This window comes from Carcharodon carcharias, chromosome 23 (assembly GCF_017639515.1).
Source record: "Carcharodon carcharias isolate sCarCar2 chromosome 23, sCarCar2.pri, whole genome shotgun sequence".
NCBI lineage: Eukaryota > Metazoa > Chordata > Chondrichthyes > Lamniformes > Lamnidae > Carcharodon > Carcharodon carcharias.
The window spans coordinates 17,244,546-17,266,820 of record NC_054489.1 but is presented as its reverse complement, the minus strand read 5'-3'; the positions used below and the strand labels follow the sequence as shown (position 1 = coordinate 17,266,820).

Sequence of the window (22,275 nt, the reverse complement as noted above, 5' to 3'; positions counted from 1 at the left end):
TTCAAACGATTTTAACTTACTGTTTATTTTTCTATTGCTTTACAGATTCCATTACTCTGGACATGGAGTTTGGCACAGAATGTGCGGCTTCTCCAATGTAAATTCTGTGCATCATTAGTCAATGCCGGATCTGTTGTGCTGGTTATAACTTCAGTATGATTAACCACTAGTTATAATGGTTTACAGTAATGTGTTTATATTTGTTGTTTTTTTGAAAATTAGTGCTTTAATAATAGTATTACAGTTTAATTGCATGTAATGCTTTTACTGCATTGCATTATGTTAATTTCCAGCTGTTTTATTCCAAATTTAATCCAACAAAGAAAGCTTTCTTTTCCACCAGTCCAGTGCTTCAACCTGGATCCTATTTAGTCCTTTGCTTTTGCAAATGGTTCAAAAGAAACAAACTCTTCTGTAATATGTTGCAAAGCCCTGGTGCACTAGGGCATTATGCTGCCCTTGTATACTGTCCTTTTTTCATGTGGATTTACTAGGCATGCATTATCAACAGCTTCCAGTATACAGTTGCAACTCTTAGGTTAAAAGTGAATTCTTCAGAAGTAAGTTTGACTGTTTGAATTTAGCAGTGATACACTTTATAAAAGAGATGCAGACTACATTCCTGTGTCTTGATGCCAGTGCATTCTACACACCCAGGTGTGTAGAAACAGACCACGGTACACAACCAGTGTTTGAACTGCTTTTTTTTTTAATGTTTTCATTCTCGGAATGTGGATGCCCCTGGGAAGACTGGCATGGATTACCTATTCCTAGTTGCCCTGAAAAGATGGTGACAAACTTTTCTTGAACCCCCACACTATATCAGTTTGAGACAACTGAGCAGCTTGCTAGGCCATTTCAGTGCATGTTAAAATCAATCACTTTGGTGTGGAACTGGATTCGTATGAGTCAGACTGGGTAAGAGTAGCAAGTTTTGTTCCTTAAAGGGCATTAGTGAATCATTGGGGTTTTATGACAAACCAAATGTTTTCTGGTCACTTACTGACACCAGCTTATTATTTCCATTTTTTTTATCTGAATTCAAATTCTGAAATTGTCATAATGGGAATTGTACTTGTGTGCTCTGGATTATTAGTCCGAACCTCTTGATTACTGAATAGAGCTCAGAGGAGATGATGGTGCTTGAGACTGGACTGTTAATATGCAATCACCTTGTTAAAGCCAATTGCTAGTTAAACAGGTGATGGGCTTTGATTATCCCATCTAAATAGAATAGAATAGCTGGAACACTTTGTGTGGAAGCTACTTGGAAGTCAGTAGCACTGAGGAGTTGTCTTGAAAATAAACCAGCTTGAATCAAAAGACCAGCCTGGATTAATTCTTCCACCACAACCTCTTACTGTGAATAACATGGACTACAGAGGAAAGTTATCAGTCCCTGTGTTAGTGAGCTCTACTTTCTCTGGTTATTCACTAGTTCTCAGAAGGGAAGCATATTGCCTTGGTGCACTGGGCAAGCTGATTGTTCAGTTTATTTCAAGAGTCAGCTTAAGTTTCTTGGTGAGTAAATGGATATTATAATGCATTGCTAAATTTAGCAATACAGTGGGATTTTTATGCGGCTGGTTGTTAAGTAAATAAGTAAAAGTTGTTCTCTAAACTAGATTAATTGTTTTTATATTAAAAGCATTTTTGTTACAACTCTTAAACGAGGTTCTAAAAGACAACTGCATCCGAGTGGTGTATTGCCACTTAGGAAAGAGGAATCTCACATTACTGATTTTAGAAATGTTTTGAAAATGTAAATTGCATTAAACTGCAGGGACTCGTAGGATGTCTAGGAATTGTACCTCACTGTAATGCCAACAGTACATCTCTAAGTGAACAATAATGGAAAATGATTGGACCCAGCATTGGCCAGGGGTAGAAGATTACAGTGTAGTTGAGTGCATTTGACTAAGGATTCGAGCTCTGCAACCATTGTGTATTTTAATGATGCTATGTTTATTATTGACAAAAGTATATACCGAGCAATGCTTGGTTTAACCGTGGGAATGCATTTTTAAGAATTTTTGATGTTGCCCCAGCACTTGAGGTTGATTGAAAGTGAATGGAATGTACAAGTGAAATGCCATGTATGACCATGCTGGCCAAGGTATGTCTATATTTGACCATCGGGAACTTTGTTGAAGGTCTTGTATTTGGGCAGGGGTGGGATAAAGACCAGAAATCTCATTTGAACCCAAGCCTTTTGACTTGAGTTTTATAAAAATTTAAAAGAGGGTTTGTTCAAGATCAGAATCTCCACACCTGCCCCTGACACCCACATAAAAAGCTTCTTTGCAAAGACCACACCATAATGTTGACAACTCCAGTAGGCATGCATTGTGCTACCATGTGGATAATGTTGTGTTAAACTGTATAATCATGATCTTTGACTTGTAACTCAGAAATCCACCAGTCAAGCAGAAGCAATTTTAGCATACCTTTGTATCTTTCCCCATACATTACAGGCGAGGGATGATAATTATGAAAGATTTTCTTGATCAGGGATTTGAATTCACCAATGTTGGAAAAAGTAAACCTCTAGCAAAGAGTTACAGAGGTGTCCAAATTGAATTCTGGCTTGTTTGTACAACTAAATAACCATTTATTACCTCCCATTTCCGTGCTTCAGTATAATGCAATTCAGTTTCATTGTGCTGTAAAGCCAACTATGTCTCCACTGTCTTATTCAAAAATAATTAATTTTCTGAAGTAGGGAAGCCATATTTCTAATCCCCTGTATTGTATTTGGAGAAATGAAAGAATGTAGGGTTTAATGAATTCTAAAGCTGTATGAATATCACTTAAGCTGTAAAACATTCTAATACAATGCATCCAGTTCTGATTTTTTGAATTTCATTTGTGGAATGTATGGTTTGACTTTATTCAATATGTGTATATGAAAAGTATGTGTAAATGAAAAAGGCAGCATTCATTTATGCTGTAAATTTTATTGCTGTATACTGAAAACTGTCTGCTTACCCTTTTACTGATTAAAAGGCCAAGCTTTAACTGTCCAGCTGTCCCAGTATTTTTTTCTAAGTTTGTTTGTCAAAATTATCTTTATATTGCCCTTGGTGTCCAGCAAAATAACAAAGATATTTTCATCACTGTCAATTAAAAATGCATCCTTTGAGTATTTACATCATTATGTAAGGGAACAGGGGAATGTGTATTGTTTTGAACTTTTTTGAACTGTACCAGTTATAGAGTCTAAGGAACAGGGCTCAAAATTACCCACTTGGCAGTAATACTGCATTTCAAAATGGCTTTGTATTGTGATGAAGGACCACCTTCATATGGACAAACTTATTTAATTACATTAATCTTACTGTTAAAACAGTTGGTGTAGAATTTGCAGGGCTTTTGAAAAGCCAACTGTCATTACCCCTCCTGTAACTGGCTGCCACTTCAGGATTGAGCACATTGCCAGATTAACATGAGTGTCTGATGCAGAAAGAGCATTCTGCTCCCCCCACCCCCCCCCCAAATATGACTGGGGTGTGGGGAGTGTCCAGAACCAGGAGATATAGTCTCACAATAAGGGGAAGCCATTCAGGCAGTGGCGAGCAGGACTATGAATGTCTGATATTGACTACTGCACCACGGTTGGAGAACCATAATCAGCTGCCAGTTTGCAGAATTCACTTTCATATGTGGAACAACCTTGAGATGTTTCAGTCTTAGTAAAACATTCCAAATTGAAGGAAGAGGAATTGGGAAAGGTCAACTTCAAGGAGAGCCTTAAAAGAGAGGAATGTGGAGAGATTGTGGTGGGTGTGCTCTGGATTATTAGTCCGTGCCTCTTGATTACTGAATAGAGCTCAGAGGAGATGATGGTACTTGAGACTGGAGTGTTAATATGCAGGTGATTGGAGTGAAGTGAAGGAGAAGAAAGGCACTTTCCTCAGAATCCAAAAACTACCAGTTCCAGGATTTTCAGATCTATTTTTCTTAGTAGCTTGTCTTATTTATGAAGAATTCTAAGTCCTTCTAACAATGCAAGAGATTACTTGAACACAATTGTTCCTGATAGCAGTTACACTGGAGAAAGACTGCTGAACTTGAGATGTCTCTTTAAACACTAATAACTATTTTTGATGGATGATGGAGAGGATAAAACTTTTTTTAGAGGAAAAATAAACAGTAGATCTGATCAATATATTATGGGGCGATGGGTGGCGTAATGGTAATGTCACTAGACTAGTAATCCAGACACCCAGGTTCATGCTCCTTTTTTCCCTTTCACAGGATGTGGACGTCACTGGCTTGGCCAGCATTTATCCATCCCTAATTTCTCTTAAATAGAGTGGCTTGCTAGGTCATTTCAGAGGGCAGTTAAGAACCAACCACATTGTTGTGGATCTGTAGTCACATGTGGACCAGACCAGGTAAGTATGACAGAGGGGACATTGGTGAACTGATGGCTTTTTATGACAACCGATAGTTTTGTATTCACTATAATTGAGACTAGCTTTGCAAATTGAATTTAAATTCTGCCAGGTGCCATTTGAATCCCTGACCCCACAGCATTAGCCTGGACCTCTGGATTACTAGTCCAGTGACATTACCACAATGCCACTATCTCCCCATCTCTGGAGACACAGGTTCAAATCCCGCTATGACAGCTAGTAGAAATTTAATTCAACTAATTAATAAATGCAATTAATTAATAAAAAATTGAAATTAAAGGCCAGTCTCGGTATTGTTGTAAAAGCCCATTTGATTCACTAATGTCCTTTAGGAACATAGGAGCAGGGATAGCCATTAAGTCTGCTCTGCCACTTAACTAGATCATAGCTGATCATCCACTTCAATGCCATTTTCCCACACTATCCCAATATCCTTTCCTGTCATTAGTATCTAGAAATCTATCGATCTCTGTCTTGAATATACCAAATGGCTGAGCTTCCACAGCCCTCTGGGTTAGAGCATTCCAAAGATTCAGTTGAATAAAGAAATTCCTTCTCATCTCAGTCCTAAATGGTTTGCTCCTTAATCCGAGATAGTCCACTAGTTTTAGCGCCTCCAGCCAGGAGAATCATTCCATCTGCATCAACCCTATCTAGCTTCTTAAGGATATCTAGGGAAGGATATCTGTTGTCCCTACCTGGTCTGGCCTACATCTACTTCCAATAGGCAAGTATCGTGTGCAGTTCTGGTCACCACATTACAGGAAGGGCGTAATAGCTCTGGAGATAGTGCAGAGGAGGTTTACAAGAATGTTGCCAGGGTCAGAAAAGTGTAGCTACGAGGAGAGATTGGCTAGGTTGGGGTTATTTTCCTTAAAACAAAGAAGGCTGAGAGGTGACTTGATTGAGGTGTACAAAATTATGAGGCGAATAGATAGAGTGGATAGGATAAAATTTTTTCCCTTGGTGGAGAATCCTAGAACCAGGGACAAAGATTCAAGATAAGTGGCAGAAGGTGTAGGGGGGACATGAGGAAGAACTTTTTTACACAGAGTAGTGGGTGTCTGGAATTTGCTGCCCAAGTTGCTGGTAGAGGCAGAAACTCTAAACTCTTTAAAAAGTACCTGGATCTGCACCTAAAGTGCTGTAAGTTGCAGGGCTATGGGCCGGGTGCAAGAAGGTGGGATTAGAAAGGGCACCTGGGTGTCCTCGGGCTGGCATGGACAAGATGGGCCGATTGCCTCCTATGCCTTAATTTTTCTATGGTTCTATTTGATGTAATGTCACACGACATACTTGTGACCAACGTTATAGCTCATGAAATAAAAGGGACATTAGCAACATGGATAATGGGGAAACAGTAGTGGTTTGTGGATGCTTTTGAGGCTGGAGGATGGTTCGAAGTGGAGTTACCCAGGGGGTCAGTGTTGGGACACTTGCTTTTCTTGATATATATGACTTAGTGTACAGGGCACAATTTCAAAGTTTGAGGATAAGAAAGTTGGAAGCATTGTGACCTGTGAGGATAGTGTAGATCTTCAAAAGGGCATAGACAAGCTGGTGGAATGAGGGGCAGATGAAGTTCATTGCGGAGAAATGGGAAGTGATTTATTTTGGTAGGAAGAACATGGAGAGACAATGTAAAGGTATAACTTTAAAAGCGGTGCAGGAGCAGAGGGACCTGGATGCATATGTGCATAAATCAATTATTGAAGGTGGCAGTATGGTTAATAAAGCGGACAGTATCCTTTGTTTTATTAATAGGGGCATAGCGTGCCCCTAGCTTGGTCTCAGCTGGAGTATTCTGTCTAGTTCTGGATGTCATACTTTAGAAAGGATGTGAAGGCATTGGAGGGAATGCAGAAAAGATTCATGAATATGGTTCCTGGAATGAGACCCTTCAGTTATGAAGATAGATTGGACAAGCTGGCTCTGTTTTCCTAGAAGGAAAGAAGACAGGAGACTTGATCAAGGTATTCAAAATCAAAAGGGCCTGGACAGAGCAGACGAGAAACTGTTCCCCCTCGTGAAAGGATGGATAACGAGGGGGCACAGATTTAAAAATGCACTGCCTGTGAGTAAGGTGGAAGCAGGTTCAATCGAAGAGTTCAAAATGGAATTAGGCCTTTATCTGAAAAGGAAGAATGTGCAGGGTTCTGGGGAGAAGGTGGGAGAATGAGCAATTCACTTCTTCAGAGAGCCAGTGCAGCCATGATATGCTGAATGGCGACCTCCTGTGCTATAACAATTCTGTGATTTGGTGATGTGACTCCCCAGAATAATGTCATTGACTTAACTAGCCCTTGAAATGGCTAAGGAAGCCACTCAGTTAAGGCAATTACGGATGGGCAACAAATGTGGCCATGCCAGAGATGCCATATCCCATGAAGGGGTAAAATGAGGTAGGTTTTGGAGAGTTTTTTTAAAATGTCTACACCTTTCCATCATACCTTTCCAAAAATAAGCTGCTTATAAATGAAGCTATATGCTCCATTAGCAGATGTTGAAGGGACTTCAAGTAGGTGTTCTTCATTAAAGCTAGCAAAAAAGCACATAAGCAGGGGGCTTAATAGTTCTAACGTCGTTTGGTATTCTTTTTCTCCTGACTACCACTCAGGACATCAGTAGAAGTAATGGATGTTGCAATAAATGTGATGCACTTAAGCTTCAAACTGACTTACTGTTAAATTGACTGGCTAATACTTACCCCTCAATCAACAACACAAAAGCAGATTATCTGGTCATTATCACGTTGCTGTTGGTGGGAACGTGCTGTGCACAAATTGGCTGCACCATTTCCTGCATTATAACACTTTGTTGGCTATATTGACAACGTCCCGAGATTGTGAAAGGCACTGTGTAGCTACTCCAGAGAGTAGAGGTTCTCTCAAACACGTGGCCAGCTGGTGTGATGAGTACTGACTCTATACCTTCAGGAGAGAGCTCGATGGGCTTTTGACTGGGACAGATATTGTGTTATATAGAACACAAGCAAGTTTGATCAAATCCTTTTGGCTCCTAACTAGTATCAAGGTAGATAAAAGCAAAATACTGTGGATGTTAGAAATCTGTAACAAAAACGGAAAAAGCTGGGAAAACTCAGCAGGTCTGGCAGCATCTGTGGAGAGAGAAACAAGAGTAAACGTTTCGAGTCTGTATGAGCCTTCTTCAGAGTGTCAGTGTAGAGTGTTTGCCATGCAATCATAAGCTCATATTGGCCACAGGTCACTCAGTCCATCCCTCATTTGCTAGTGCCGTGAACGGACAGGTTAGTGGGGTTTCCCTGTAAATAATTCCTTAAGTATGGAAAGTGTATTGTTCCTATAAGTCCTTGGATATGCTGTGGTGCAAATTAATTTCAAAATGCAAAAATAAATGGCATCTCAGCACGAATTTACAATTTTTAAGAAAGATGTAGGTAAGACCTCTCACTTAATCTATGCAGAAATTCATTTGCCAATTGCACTTGCATTCTACGAGTTTATTAGTCTTGTAACTTGCCACAGGGTGGAATCATCCCAGATTTGCAGTGGGTGGGAGAAATTGTGTTTTACCCACCAGCTACAATGGCAGCTTCTCATGCTGTATTACTGCAATCCCATTGCGTTATTTATGCATTCCCGGGAAACGGGCTGTTTTGATGGCGGGCAGGCTCTCATTTGCCCACCATACCATCACCTCGCCACTTCATTACGCCAGGCACCATATTTAAAGTGTGGTTCTGGGGACCCCTCCCAATGCTCCTAACCCACAACTACTGCAAAGAAAACTGCAGCCCCCCCAGTTTAATGAAGTGTCCCTCGAGCACCTTTTGGGCGCAGTGGAGGCTCGCTGTGATGTCCTCTACCCCGTTCTGGCTGCAGGATGGGCAACAGCATCACTAATCCAGCATGGGAGGTGGTGGCAGCAGTGATCAGTGCCAATGCCCTGCAAAAGCGGGCAGCCACCCAGTGCTGCAACAGGATGAATGGTCTCATCTGCTCCACTAGAGTAAGTCACTCTTCTCATCACACTCCCAAACCCATCACACATCCACAGGGATCTCACACCTCAAAGGATAACATCACTATCTCTGACACACAAACACACACTCGCATCTTCTTCAAGCTCATATCCTCTGGAGCTTGTGTCCTCATCCCATTCGTGTCTCCACTCACCACACAAGAATTCCATGAGCTGCCATGCATTCAGCTCTCTGTCTCCCATCTGTTTTCATGTAGGAGAAGCCTGCTCACAACAATAGGGAGAGGTCCCAGACCAGGGATGGAGTGGCCCACATTGGGCCCCTCACTCACTTTGAGGAGTGTGCTATCACACTGACTGGTGAGGATGTGAACCGTGCCTGTGGTGACGGTGAGGTCAGCGATAAACACCTTCACGAGGATCCTGCACTATATCATCTCTCTCCCAATGCAACTGAGAGTGCTCTCTCTCATGCTTTTAACTCTGCTGCCATGCAATACTATCTCTACTTTGGTTCACAGGGAGCTCTGCCAAGCGACCAACACCCTCAGCCAGCCAGTCCCTCAACTCCATCCATGCCCTCACTTCCAACCAAGAGGACTCCTCCATTGCAGAGCTGGAAATAAGCCTCCAAGACCCATCACAGTGCTTACCTACATCCTCCAAAAGCACATAGACACAAACACCTCGATGGAACCAAGACCTAGGTTCAGGCTCATGTTCACAATCTGGTGCTCACCACATGGACATGTGTCCGCAGCAGGAGGAGGGAGCTTCAGCCTAGTTCCCTGGCGCTCGAAGGACTGCTGGGGAAGAGGCATCTTTCAGATCCGAGTCAGATGACAAGCCTCTGGATTCGGCCTTCCAAATCATTGTGGAGAGGCAGCAGAAGGCAGGGGAACATCACGCAGAGCTGTTGGAAGCCCTCAATGGAGTGGCACTGAGTTGGAGGAGCATGTCTGCCTGCTCTCTCATGAAGTGGTCCCCACATGTGGGTGTATGGAGGCCTCCGTGGGGAGATGGATATCATGGAGACACTGGTCCAGTAGAATGTGGAGATGCATGCAGACCTGCACTCCAATGCGGGAGCCATGGGTGAGTTCCTGCAGTGGTGACATGAGAGGAAAACTGGGCACCTGAATGCCCCTCCAGGTGCTCCTTCCCCTCAAGAGGTCAGGCTGGGATCCTCTGGCACTGGAAGGGAGGAAGAGCAGCAGCTGGACACTCCGTGTCATCCACTCAGGAATCTGAGGCTGTCTGCTCCCTCTGAGTCCCTGTTGCCTGTGAGCCCCTCAACATTGTCCTCTGTAACTGCAGAGGGAGCAGCCGGTCCACAGGAGGACAGCCAAAGCAAGCCGGGGCCTCAGCTCTCCAGAGGACCCACACCAAAAGCATCAGAGGCAACAGGGCCAACCATTGCACAGGCTATCTCCACCCCTGCTGTGGATGTCAGGGTAGTAGCTAGAAATCTAAGGTGTTCAAAAGTTAAGAAATTCTGATCACAATTGGTTGCATGGGTGAACATATTTTGTCACGTTACAATCTAGAAATATATTCACTTTCACTGAATAATGTGTAATAGTATCTTTCAGCTTCATTGACAGGCTTCGCGAGTCTGGCCACTGCATCCCCACTCACTAGGGGAGGCGGTGGCATAGTGTTAGTGCCACTGACTAGTAATCCAGAGAGCCAGGGTAATGCTCTGGGGACCCGGGTTCAAATCCCACCTCAGCAGATGGTGAAATTTGAATTCAATAAAAATCTGGAATTAAGTCTGATGACAATGAAACCATTGCTGATTGTCATAAAAACCCATCTGGTTCACTAATGTCCTTTAGGGAAGGGTGTGTGTGTTGTTGAACCCTCACCCTACCACCTCAGTCATTCTTGCAATTCACTCATTCCACACACCCTCAGTTCGGTCCCCAGGAGGCAGTTATGGATTCCTTCCCTTGCATGTTGACCTGAACATCCCCCTCCACCCAACTCATCCTGCCCTGGTCCTTCCACCTTAAGACGCCCTTACTACTTCCTCCTCCCTTCTCGCTCTTTCATTTTACCTCCCCACCCCCCGACCCCAAATCTGCTCCACACTCCTTCCCGTAAACCTTCCACCTGCCTCCCCAGTTGCTGTCTTTTCCCCCTTTACCCCCTCCCGCCCCCCCCCCCTCCCCCCCCCCCCCCCCCCCCAAACACCTTTGTTCCTCCCCTCTCAACCTCACCTCCCCTTTGACACGTCTCCTCTACCGGTCAATCCTAGACCTTCCACTCCCACCCCCTAGTACATCTTCCTCCCAAACACCGCTGGACCTGCCACTCTGTCCCGTTGACCATCATCCGTTGAGAGCAGCTCCTCAACGGTGACTTTCCACCTGTGAGCTGTTTCGCAATGGAGCCATGTCCATGAGAATCCACCCAGTGTGCCACAGAAGTTCTTCCAGGGTACAGTTGCTGTCGGGCTCCCACATCTTCTGCTCCTTGGATGTCTGTGATGTGAGCAAGGCCCTGGCAGTAAAGTCCCGACTTCTGCACATCGCACTTGTAAAGATGTGTTCTGCACCAGCATGTTTTCCTTCCAACTTGGGTGGACGATTCAGCGTGGGGGCAATGATTCCGGCGGGCTGGTCTTATAATGATATGCAAATGTATTACAATGAGGTTCCCGATGTCTGACAGCGGGAAACGTGGCCCACTATTGATGGGCAGAGCAGACGATTGCAAACTGGTTTCACGACGTCATGAAACTGATTTATGGCCTTCCCGCCATATTGTCCGCTCATGTTGCCAAACATGCCAGAGGGCACAGAAAACCCCACCCACGTTCTTCCTCTGTATTGACTGACTATACTTTCTAGTTTGGTGTCATTTGCAAATTTTGAAATTGTACTTCTGATTTCCATACCCAAATCTCTTTTGAACAACAGGATTTTGTCCTTTTGTCAGGACCTGTGAAACACCACTTTCTACCTTTTGCCAGTCTCAGTAGCTACCCTTCACCCTTCATCCACTTTCCGTTCTGTAGCCAGCTTTCTATTGATTCTGCTACTTGTCTCCTGTCTTCACATACTCTGTCCATACCTATGGTCATGAGTCAACTATGCAGTACCTTATCAAAGGCCTTTTGAAAATCCAAGTATATTAAGTTCACTGCATTACCCCATCTATTTCTTTTACTACTTCAAAGAATTCAGTAAGGTTGGCTAAGCATGACTTCATGCTGACTAAACTATATTTTCAGACTTTAAATGTTTTTCTATGAAATCTTTCAGTGAAGATTCCGTTATCATTCCTACCACTGATGTTAAGCTAACTGATCTATAGATCCTTGGACTAGTCCTGTCTCCCTTTTTTTATCTGTCTCCCTTTTTCTGTATAACATTAACTGTTTATAAGTCATCCTGTGCTATTCTCTTGCCTGATGATTATGTATGTAATAGCACTTGCGATTTGTTGAATTTCATTTCTGCATTACTCAAAGATTTGCAGTGTTGAAGGTTCTATTAAAGGTCTGTGGGGAGAGAAACAGAGCTAACGTTTCGAGTCTGCACGACTCTTCAGAGCTGGTACAGATGCTGTCAGACCTGCTGAGCTTTTCCAGGCATTTTCTGTTTTTATTTCATATTTCCAGCACCTGCACTATTTTGCTTTTATCTTGGCATTCTATGACAGTCTTTATTCAAAGGTCAAAGTAAGTATAACTCCACTGGGTGATTTTACTTGTTAAATGCTGTTGGAAGGTCTGTGGGTTCAGTTGCAGGTCGGAGTTGAGCTCACTGATTTCAAGTCATTGAGGAACTGGAGTACCACAGTTGGCTTCTCTGGACTAGGTTTTCACTTACTTGATATGCCAGGAGTAGGGGGTGTGGGTATTTTTGAAGCACACGAAACCTGGGCATCAGGGTTCCCATGCATGATGTGGAATTTTAACACTGCTGTGTGCATGTGACATCACCAAATTTCTACCCAGAAGCCTGATTGACAGGTTTAGCTTCCGCTTGGGTGGGGAGCGGTTTGGTGGAGGCTGCAGGACAAAGTTTGTTTTTATTCGTACATAGGGTGTGATTGTTACTGGCAATTGCCTTAATTGGCCTTGATCCTGACGGACAAGGAGCAATCCTGGGGAACAGATCCAAGAGTCCTTGGTGGAGGGTGGCAGAGGAGGAGGATGATGGAATGAGGGAGGTGAGAGGCTGTGGTAGGGTGGAAGTCAAAGAGCTGGAGGGAAGGTTGTGGGGTGGCCAGAGCATGAGGGAGCGACACACTATTGCTAGAAGGATTGGCCAGGGAGACCTGGATTAAACAGGTAAGTGCTCACCCCCTGGGTTCAGCAGTCTCACCTCGGTTTAAGCTCGGTTTGGGCGTCGGTAATTGAGTTTTAACTGGGGGATGACAATAAGGCTCAGTATCATAACTGAAGTGTCAAGTCACCTCTTTGAAGCAGGATGGATGCCAACTTCTGTTAAAGCTGTAGGTGGGTGTTTCGGAGGTGTATTTGGGGCATGAGTCAGGTTTTTAAGAATGTACCCTCTTACCCATCCCAAATCTGCCTATTTTCGGAGGATAGTATGTCCCGTGTCCCTGCACTAGGAAACGGAAAAGCACGTACTCCTTGTTTTATAGTTAACAGAAAGATCAGTTCAAATAGCCCGTCAGTACCTGCTGGCTTGGAACCAATTTGAAGGATGGTGAATTGGAATGTTGCAGGGCTACAGGTGACCAGGGAACTGTACCTCAATGTAAGTCAGTGTCTTCACCAAGCGAGAGGAAAAGATATTGAGAATGAAACACTATTGTGATTGTTCACTTCTCAATTCTCAGATCTCACTACCCGCTACTATTAAAATAATTTCTATATAAGTGAGATCCAGATTCAATAATACTAATACCTTTGATGTACAGGGTACAATTTCAAAATTTGCTGATGACACGATACTTGGAAGCGTCATGATCTAAGAGGATAGTGTAGAACTTCAAAAAGACATGGACAAGCTGCTGGAGTGGATGGACAGGTGGCAGATGAAGAATATGGAGAGTATAACAGGTATAACTAAAGGGGGTGCAGATGCAGAGGGAATGGGTGTATATTTGCATAAGTCATTGAAGGTGGCAGGACAGGTTGAGAGCGCGGTTGATAAAGCATACAGTATCTTTGGTGGGAGAATGGCACTAAGTGAATTGGTCATTTGGAGAGATGGTGCAGACATAATGGCCTCCTGCACTGTAACAATTCTGTGAATTCTATGATTCTACTTTTGCCTAATTTATTCAATCGGTTTGCACCATTCCTGCAGGCTTTAAATCCTTGGTTGGATATAATTATACAGTCACCTTCCGGCACCTTGTCCATGGGTGTTTATTATTCAGGCTATTTCAACATGTGACCAAGAAAGAAAGACTCAGATTTATATCACGCCTTTCACAACTTCAAGACATTCCAACCTGCTTTGCAGCCAATTAAGTACTTTCAAAGTGTAGCCCCTGTCATAAAGAAACAAGAGCAGCCAGTTAATCTGACGATGAACAGGTAATGTGTATTTTACCAATGTTAGTTGAGGGATAAATAGGGTGACCAAGGTACCAAGGAGAACTCCCGTCTTTAACAACAATGACAGCTTGCACTTATATAGCACCTTTTAACATCATAAAATTTCTCAAGGTACTGCATAGGAGAGTTAGAAAGCAAAATTTGACACTAACTCCATAAGGAGCTAGTGGGGAAGATGGTCAAAAGCTTTCTCAAAGAGAGAGGGTTCTAAGGAGCCTCTGAAAAGAGGAACGAGGTTTAGGGAGGAATTCCAGAGCTTAGGATCTTTGCTGCTGAAGGCATGGCCGTCAATAGTGGAGCGATTTAAAATTGGATAAGCTTACGAGGCCAGAATTAGATGAGTGCACAGATATTTTGCAGGGATGTGGGGCTGGATGGTATTGTAGAAATGGGGATCTCATGGAGGGATTTGATAATGAGGATGAAAATTTTAAAATCGTTGCTTGACCGGGAGCCAATGTAAATCAGTGAACAGGGGTGATGGTGAACTGGAGGTGGTGCAATTTAGGACATGGCTAGCAGAATTTTGGATGACCTCATGTTTATGGAGGATAGAATGTGGGTGACCAGCCAGGAATGCATTCGAATGGTCAAGCCTGGAGATAACAAACTGATCATGAGGCTTTCAGCAGCAGGTGATGTCATGAAGCTATTAATGTATATAATATTATTGGGAAATATTGTTTCTTTTAAAATAGAGGCTTAGACTGTGGGTGTGTCTTAATTGGATTAAAGCCAGCTAGTCTGGGTGCTTTGAGTACTTGTTTTGAGATGTAAGAGAGAGCGCATTTGCATTTTTGAATAGACTATTCAAGATGTGGGGTGAAAACTGACACCTATCTAGCAGATACCAAGCAATATGTTTATATTCCTGATAAAATTGGTACTATGAAAGGGGTTTTATTGTTAGAGAGGTTTAGTTCAGAGGTTGGTGATACAATGAGAATTTACATTCAATGGGCTGTGCTAAACATAACTTCAGCAGTTTTGTGTGTGTAGAGCAGAGGCAATGTGAGATCAAAAGCAGCTGTAAGCCTCCAACTCTCTCCACAAGAACCAAAAGTGAAAAGAACCTTATTTTGAATTCTTAAGGTGAAAATGCTTTGCCTGGTGTCTGGTTACGTCTATGGGTTGCTGTTGCCTTAATGGAGATTAGTTTGGGAATTTGTTTAAGATTATGATCATAGTAATTCGTAGTCTTATGCATATATTTAACTTGTGTAAATTAATAAATTCTTTCATTTAGCTTAATATAAGACACCTCGAACTGGTGGTATGATTCCTGAATTTAGAGTTGCATCTCAAACATAACACTTTAAACAACTGTCATAACCTATAATTTTAAGTTTCCCTCTGGGATTTTTTTTTAAATAACTCAGCTTTACCAACTGCTTAGTCATAACAATTAGGGGTTCTTGCCAGGATAAATTATATTTCTAATTCCTTGATTGGTTAGGAATTGGTGAATCATAAGGTTATGAGTACAAGAGGCACTTTGAATTCAGGAGTTGGTGAGGTATTTTAGAAGTAGTGAGACTGCAAGATGGCTTTGGCAATTGCTAAGACTTGTCTGGGAGTAGAAGAGATAACTCTGATTGGTTGGAGAAAACGACCAGAAGTAAGTTAACTGAGTTGGCAGATAAGTTAAAGTTGAGGTTACCTGTGGGGGCTAGGAAATTAGATATAGTTAAAAGTATAGCACAACATCTACAGTTGGAAGTGAAACCTGACACTAGTGAGTCGCAGTTGGGAGGTAGTGAGGCGTCAGTTGCAAATGGAAAAGCTTGAATTAGAAGCAAAGGACAGAGAAATTGCTTTTAAAAAGGACTTAGAAATTGCAAAGATGGGTAAGAGGGAAAGAGAGAGAATTCCAACTGAAAATGTTGGCAGTTAAAAGATGTCAGTGGATGAGGAAGGATTTATCTCAAGAGTAGAACCCAGTGGGGAGATTTTTAAATTTATACAAGCTCTTCCAAAGTTTGAGGAAAAAGATATTGAAGAATTCTTTATTTCATTTGAGAAGCTGGCTAAACAGATGAAATGGCCACAGGAAAATTGGATGTTATTATTATAATCTAAGTTGTTAGGTAGGGCACATGAGGTATATGCTTCGCTATCAGAAGAAATGTCTGTGAATTACGATGTAGCTTTTTAAAAATAAAGTTATTCTGAGTGCATATGAGTTGGCCCCTGAAATTGTACCGGCAGAAATTTAGGAATATGAGAAAACAGCCTGGGCAAACTTATATTGAGTTTGAAAGAGTAAAACAAATTTTGACCGGTGGATAGGGGTTAAAATAGAGACAACCTACGCAGTTCTTAGGGAAGTCATTCTTTTGGAAGAATTTAAAGATTCAATCCCTTCGGCAGTGAGAACTCACGTGGAGGAACAGAGGGTTGATTCTGTAAGACAAGCGGCAAAGATAACTGATGATTATGAGTTAGTTCATAGAGCTAAACCTTTTTTCCGTCACACTTTTAAATAGGAAAAGGATAAAAAGTGGGAAAGTGAAAGGCAGGTAGGTAGTTAGGGAAGAGAAGGAGTAGCTGGAAGTTCCCAGGAAGTTTTTTCTCAGAATTAAAAAGGTGCTGAAGGTAGAAGTGACATTTGAAAATTGAGGTGTTTTCATTGTAATAAAATGGGGCACAAGAAGTCAGCGTATTGAAGATTACAGTAAAAATCTGTAGGAATTGTTGGGGTACAGAAAAGCTCGAAGTAAAAGTGCTGTGGGTTCTGAGGTTCGGGCACAGAAGACACCATAGTGAAAGGTAAGGAAGTGTTCACAGTTTACTTAGGAGAATCTGAGGAGAAGGTTGCAGAAATGTTTAAAAACTTTGTATGTGAAGGGAAAGCCTTTTCGTTTGTACAGGGCAGAGTAGGTAAAGATCTTAAATTTTAAGAGACACGGGCTAGTCAATCCTTAATGTTGTGGGATAGTGATATTTGTTGTTCAGAGGGAGCATTGCAGGAACAGGTGATAATAAGTGTGGTTCATGGAGATGCCAAATCTATTCCATTGTGAAAAGTAAATTTAAAGAGTAGGTGGAAGAATGATGAAGTTATAGTTGGAGTGGTGGAAAAATTGCCCATTGCAGGGGTTCAATTAATTTTGGGTAATGATATAGCTGGATCGTAAATGTGGGTGATGCCTATGGTAGTTGAGCAGCCTGTAGAAGTGTTTTCAACAGAGCTGTTGCAGAAGAAACATCTTGGATTGTTACCTGATCTGTGTTATGACAAAATCAAAGGCTCATCGGGAAGAACAAGATAAACAAGATAAGCAGGCAGTTCAAAGGCAAGAAAAATCCAATTAGCTGGCACTGCATTTGAAGGGTCATGAGGACTCGAAACGTCAACTCTTTTCTTCTCCGCTGACGCTGCCAGACCTGCTAAGTTTTTCCAGATAATTCTGTTTTTGATTTGACAACATTGTTCAAGAGGAAGGAATGCAGAACAGTTCAGTTGAAGTGTTTAACTCAGAAGTTAGTGGTGTTACAGAAAAGTGATTTGCAATTTAAATGGTTATATCAGAAAGCTTATTCAGAAACTGAAGCAAAATGTATACCAGTAAGTTGTTATCTTCGAGGGGATATTTTGATGAGAAAATGGAAGTCAGATCATGTCTCAGCAGTTGAAAGCTGGAGGGTGGTGCATCAGATTGTTATCCCATTAGGGTATAGAAATGAGATTCTGAGGATTGCTCATGAAATTCCAGTGGGGGGACATTTGGGAATTAGGAAAAAACAGGAAAAGATAAGAGGTTTTTTTTTTGTTCAGGATTGCATAGGGATATAGTCCAATTCTATAGAACCTGTTTATATATGTCAAATAACAGGAAAACCACAAGCAGTGATCAAGCCGGCGCCTTTAATCCCAATACGAGCATTTGAAGAACCTTTTACCAGAGTCATGATTGATTGTGTAGGACCCCTCCCTAAGGCTAAAAGTGGAAATCAGTATTTATTGACAATATTGACAAACTCGAAACGTCAACTCTTTTCTTCTCCGCCGATGCTGCCAGACCTGCTGAGTTTTTCCAGGTAATTCTGTTTTTGTTTTTGTTTTGGATTTCCAGCATCGGCAGTTTTTTTGTTTTTATTTATTGACAATAATGGATGCATTTACCAGGTTTCCTGAAGTGATACCTTTTAAGAAATATTACAACTAAGAAGATTGTGGAGGAGTTAATTTTTAAAAAAAATATCATTTACCTAAGGAAATACAATCAGATCAGGGGCCAAAAATCATGTCACAGCTGTTTAAGGAAGTAATGAACAGTTTGGGTATAAAGCAGTTCAAGTCAACAGCTTATCATCCGGAGTCACAAGGAGCTTTGGAAAGTGGCATCAAACTTTTAAAAACTATGAAAAGAGTATACTTTTATGCACAGGATTGGAATACAGGAATTACATTTTTTTGTTATTTGCTATTAGAGATGCTCCTAATACATCAACTGGTTTTAGCCCTCTTGAACTAGTTTATGGTCATGAGGTAAGGGGACCACTGAAATTGATTCTTGAGAAATTGGTGGGTCAAAATTCAAACTACTCTCCTGAATTACCTATCAAATTTCAGTGAAAGATTAAACAGAGCATGTGAGTTGAACATTTAAAGATATCACAGCAAGTGATGAAAGCCAAAGCAGATAAGAAAGCTAAAATTTGCAGTTTTCTTCCTGGAGAGAAGGCACTTGTTTTGTTACCAGTACTAGGTGTTTCATTAAATGCAAGATTTAGTGGGCCTTACAGGATTGAAAAGAAATTGAGTGAAATAAATTATTTAATAAATACCCCAGAGAGAGAATGTGTCATGTAAATATACTTAAAAAGCACTTTGACAAGGAAGAGGAACAAAAAGAGGTATTAGTGATGGTGGGTGATGAGAAAGAGGTAGAAGTACAGAGCTCTGAAATTGATTTTCCTCTAATCAAATTGGATAATGAGGGGGTGCTTAAATTTAAATGAAGTATTGAGTTACCTTCCAAGCAAGTTCAAAGTGATTTGGAAAAGCTATAGCAGTCACATGAACCTATTTGTGGAAATAAGTTGGGAAAAACACATTTAGCTTTACATGATGTATGTACAGAAATATCATCTTTAATAAGGCAACAATCTTATAGGTTAAATCCGGCAAAGGTATCAGAAGTACAAAAAGAAATTGATTTCATCCTCCAAAATTATATCCTTGATTCTAGTTGCAGTAACTGGGGTTTACCTATTGTACTGGTACCGAAACCGGATGAAACACAGACTGTGTGTGGACTATCAAAAGGTGAATGTAGTGACAAAAGCGGATTCATATCCCATACCACAGTTGGAGGATTGCATTAAGAAAGTGGGACAATATAAATTTATCACAAAGATTGACTTGTTAAAAGATTTATTGGCAGGTACCATCGTTGAAGAGAGCAAAGGCGATATCAGCTTTTGTAATGCCAAGTGGACTATATCAGTGACAAAAGTGCATGGGCTTTTCAGATGGAGTCTATTATTACAACTATTTAATCTACGTATTATACAGCAATACATACATATTGCTGGAAGGGAAAATCTGTTTGCAGATGTGTTATCAATAGTTTGAAGCTTAAAGGAAAATGGAACATTAAAAAAAACTGGATGCTGAACTGGAGTGATTTCTGGAACATTAATGTATGCATTTGGTAATGTAATAGTGTGAGATGGGTTATTAAAATGAAGCCACCTTCTAGAATTATAATGGTTCATTTTTTATTAGGAGGGGGATGTCATGAAGCTGTTAATGTATTGGAAAATATTTTTCTTTTAAAATAGAGGCTTAGTCTGTGGATGTGTCTTAATTGGATTAAACCCAGTGGGTTTAGGTGCTTTGTGTACTAGTTTTTGAGATGTAAACAGACAGAGAGCACATTTGAATTTTTTGAAGAGAGCATTCGAGCACTGGGTTGAAAATTGACACCTATGTAGCAGATACCAAACAATTTATTTATATTACTAATAAAATTGGTACTATGGAAGGGGTTTTATTGTTTAAAGAGGCTTAGTTCAGAGGTTAGTGATGCAATGAGAATTTACATTTAATGGGGTGTGCTAGGTATAACTTCAGCAGTTTTGCGTGTGTAGAGCAGAGGAAATATGAGATTAAAAGCAACTGTAAGCCTCCAACTGTCTTCACAGGAACCAAAGTGAAAAGAACCTTATTTTGAATTCGTAAGGTAAAAATGCTTTGCCTGCTGTCCGGCTACGCTGGGTTGCTGTTGCCTTAATGGAGATTAGTTTGAGAATTTGTTAAAAGTTATGATCGTAGTAATTTGTAGCCTTGTGTATATATTTAACTTATGTAAATTAATAAAATGTTTCATTTAGCTAGATATAAGCCCTTTCGAACTGGTGGTATGATTCCTGAATTTAGAGTTGCATCTCAAACATAACACTTTAAACAACTGTCATAACCTATAATTTTAAGTTTCCCTCTGGGATTTAAAAAAAAACTCAGCTTTACTACTGCTTGGTCATAACAGGTGAGCTGAGGCAGGGGTGGAGTTGGGCAATTTTATAGAGGTGGAAATTGGCTGTCTTTAGTGTTGATGTGCCTATATGGTCAGAAGCTCATCTCGGGGTCAAATATGATGCCAAGATAGTGGAAGGTCTGATTCAGCCTCAGATAGTTGCCAAGGACAGAGATGGAGCCCGTGGTCAGTGGTTGGAGATTTGGACTGGGTCGAATTACTTTGGTTTTTCTAAAACATAATTGGAGGAAATTCCTGTTCATCCAGCATTGGATGTCAGAGAAGCAGGCTGATAATTTAGGGACAGTGGAGGAGTCAAGGGTGGTGAGGCAGAGCTAGGTATCATTTGCATACATGCAGGAATTGATGCTGATTTTTTTGGATGATGTCACCAAGGGATGTATTGTAGAAGAGAACTAGCATGGGACCAAGGATAGATGCTTGGATAACACCAGAGGTAACAGTGCAGGAGTGGAAAGAGAAGCTATTGCAGGTGATTCCTTGACTACGATTAGATTGATAAGAATGAAACTGGGTAAGTGTACAATGGAGAGATATTGGAGGCAAACAGTGTGGTCAACCATGTCAAAGGCTGCCAACGGGTTGAGAAGGGATAATTTACCTTTATCGCAGCCACGCTGTTATCCTCCTTTAAAATAGCGCTTGGGATCACATCTGCAGATGTCCTTTTCACAGCTGATAAGTGATGTAATAATCCAGAGATTAGGGGTTTCTAGTACAAGAGCTGACAATGTTTTAGAAATAGTTCATGTTATTGGTCGTTTTAAAATGGCCTGACTTTGATGTTGAAGACCTCTCTGGCAACAAGGTGCAACTACAACTGTGAGTTTCAAAAAAGGTTATTTCCATTTTGTATTTTTCTTTCATACTGCATATAAACTTGTCAATTGGTGAGAAGCTCAACAGTGTTTTAATAAAATTAAACTGCCATTGCATTTGACTCTGACCCTGCCTGTGATCTGTAGTTAAGCAGAGATTTTTTTTTTGGCTGCCCAATGCAGTTAACCATTTCCCAGTGAAATGGGAAATAGCTATTTTGATCCTAGAATGCTGTTCATGTTACTCTTGGTTTTATTTTGAAGAGTGTAATGATGCAGCGCAGGGTACCTGACAATCTTGCTGTCTGGTTTAAGCTAAACCTGCTTGATACTTCTGAGTAGAAGTCAGGGAACTGCCATGTAGCACTGTTCTTACTGTGTTAGCAACTCTATGGAGGTGTTTGTACCTTAATGCATTTATTTAATTAATGTGAAGCTTTATTTGTTTGACCCACATGTGATCTCCTTTACTAATTATTTTTATTCAGTTAAATAAAATTAAATGATCTAATCAGTCTTTTCAAGCAGCGAGTATAATTTAATGGTCCTACATGTGCATTAACCATGATTTGTGATTGAACAATTAAACTAAATCACTAGCTCCTCTGCTAATAGTTTCAGAGAGGGGCATAGTCTGCATGTATCTATCTAATAAAAATCCTTCTCCTGTCAAATCTGTGACACACACAATGTATTGAAATCAATGGGTAATGGAATAACAATAACACATATTCTTTTGTGCTCCCTATGTTGCATTATCGTATTTGTAAGCTGGTTCCAACATGCGCAACTATAAGATGTAATGTTCCCTCTGACTAACTGAGAGACAATTGAAATGGGTATTTGAAAAAAAAAATTATTTTGAGAGAAGATGACCGTCTCATTTAAGTATCAGAATGGGTCAGTAAGCAATAGGAGTGGGAGGGAGAAAAATAAATATATGTGGAGTAACTATAATCTGGGTGTTCTTTTTCCCCAAGTTTAATTACTTTATTCAGCTTGCACATCATAGACAAAAAGTTCCA

At 41.1% G+C, this 22,275-nt stretch overlaps 1 protein-coding gene across 2 annotated transcripts in view; it reads left to right on the top strand.

The window, feature by feature from the left end:
• The window catches only part of stat3 (signal transducer and activator of transcription 3 (acute-phase response factor)), a 53,780-nt gene extending 50,757 nt beyond the window's left edge, over positions 1 to 3,023 (top strand). For both annotated transcript variants that reach the window (XM_041217611.1, XM_041217612.1), the window contains one exon: positions 46 to 3,023. In XM_041217611.1, coding sequence (XP_041073545.1) covers positions 46 to 101 — 56 coding nt within the window. In that variant the 3' untranslated portion in view covers positions 102 to 3,023. The remainder of the gene's footprint in view (positions 1 to 45) is intronic.
• The last annotated feature ends 19,252 nt before the right edge of the window (positions 3,024 to 22,275 follow it).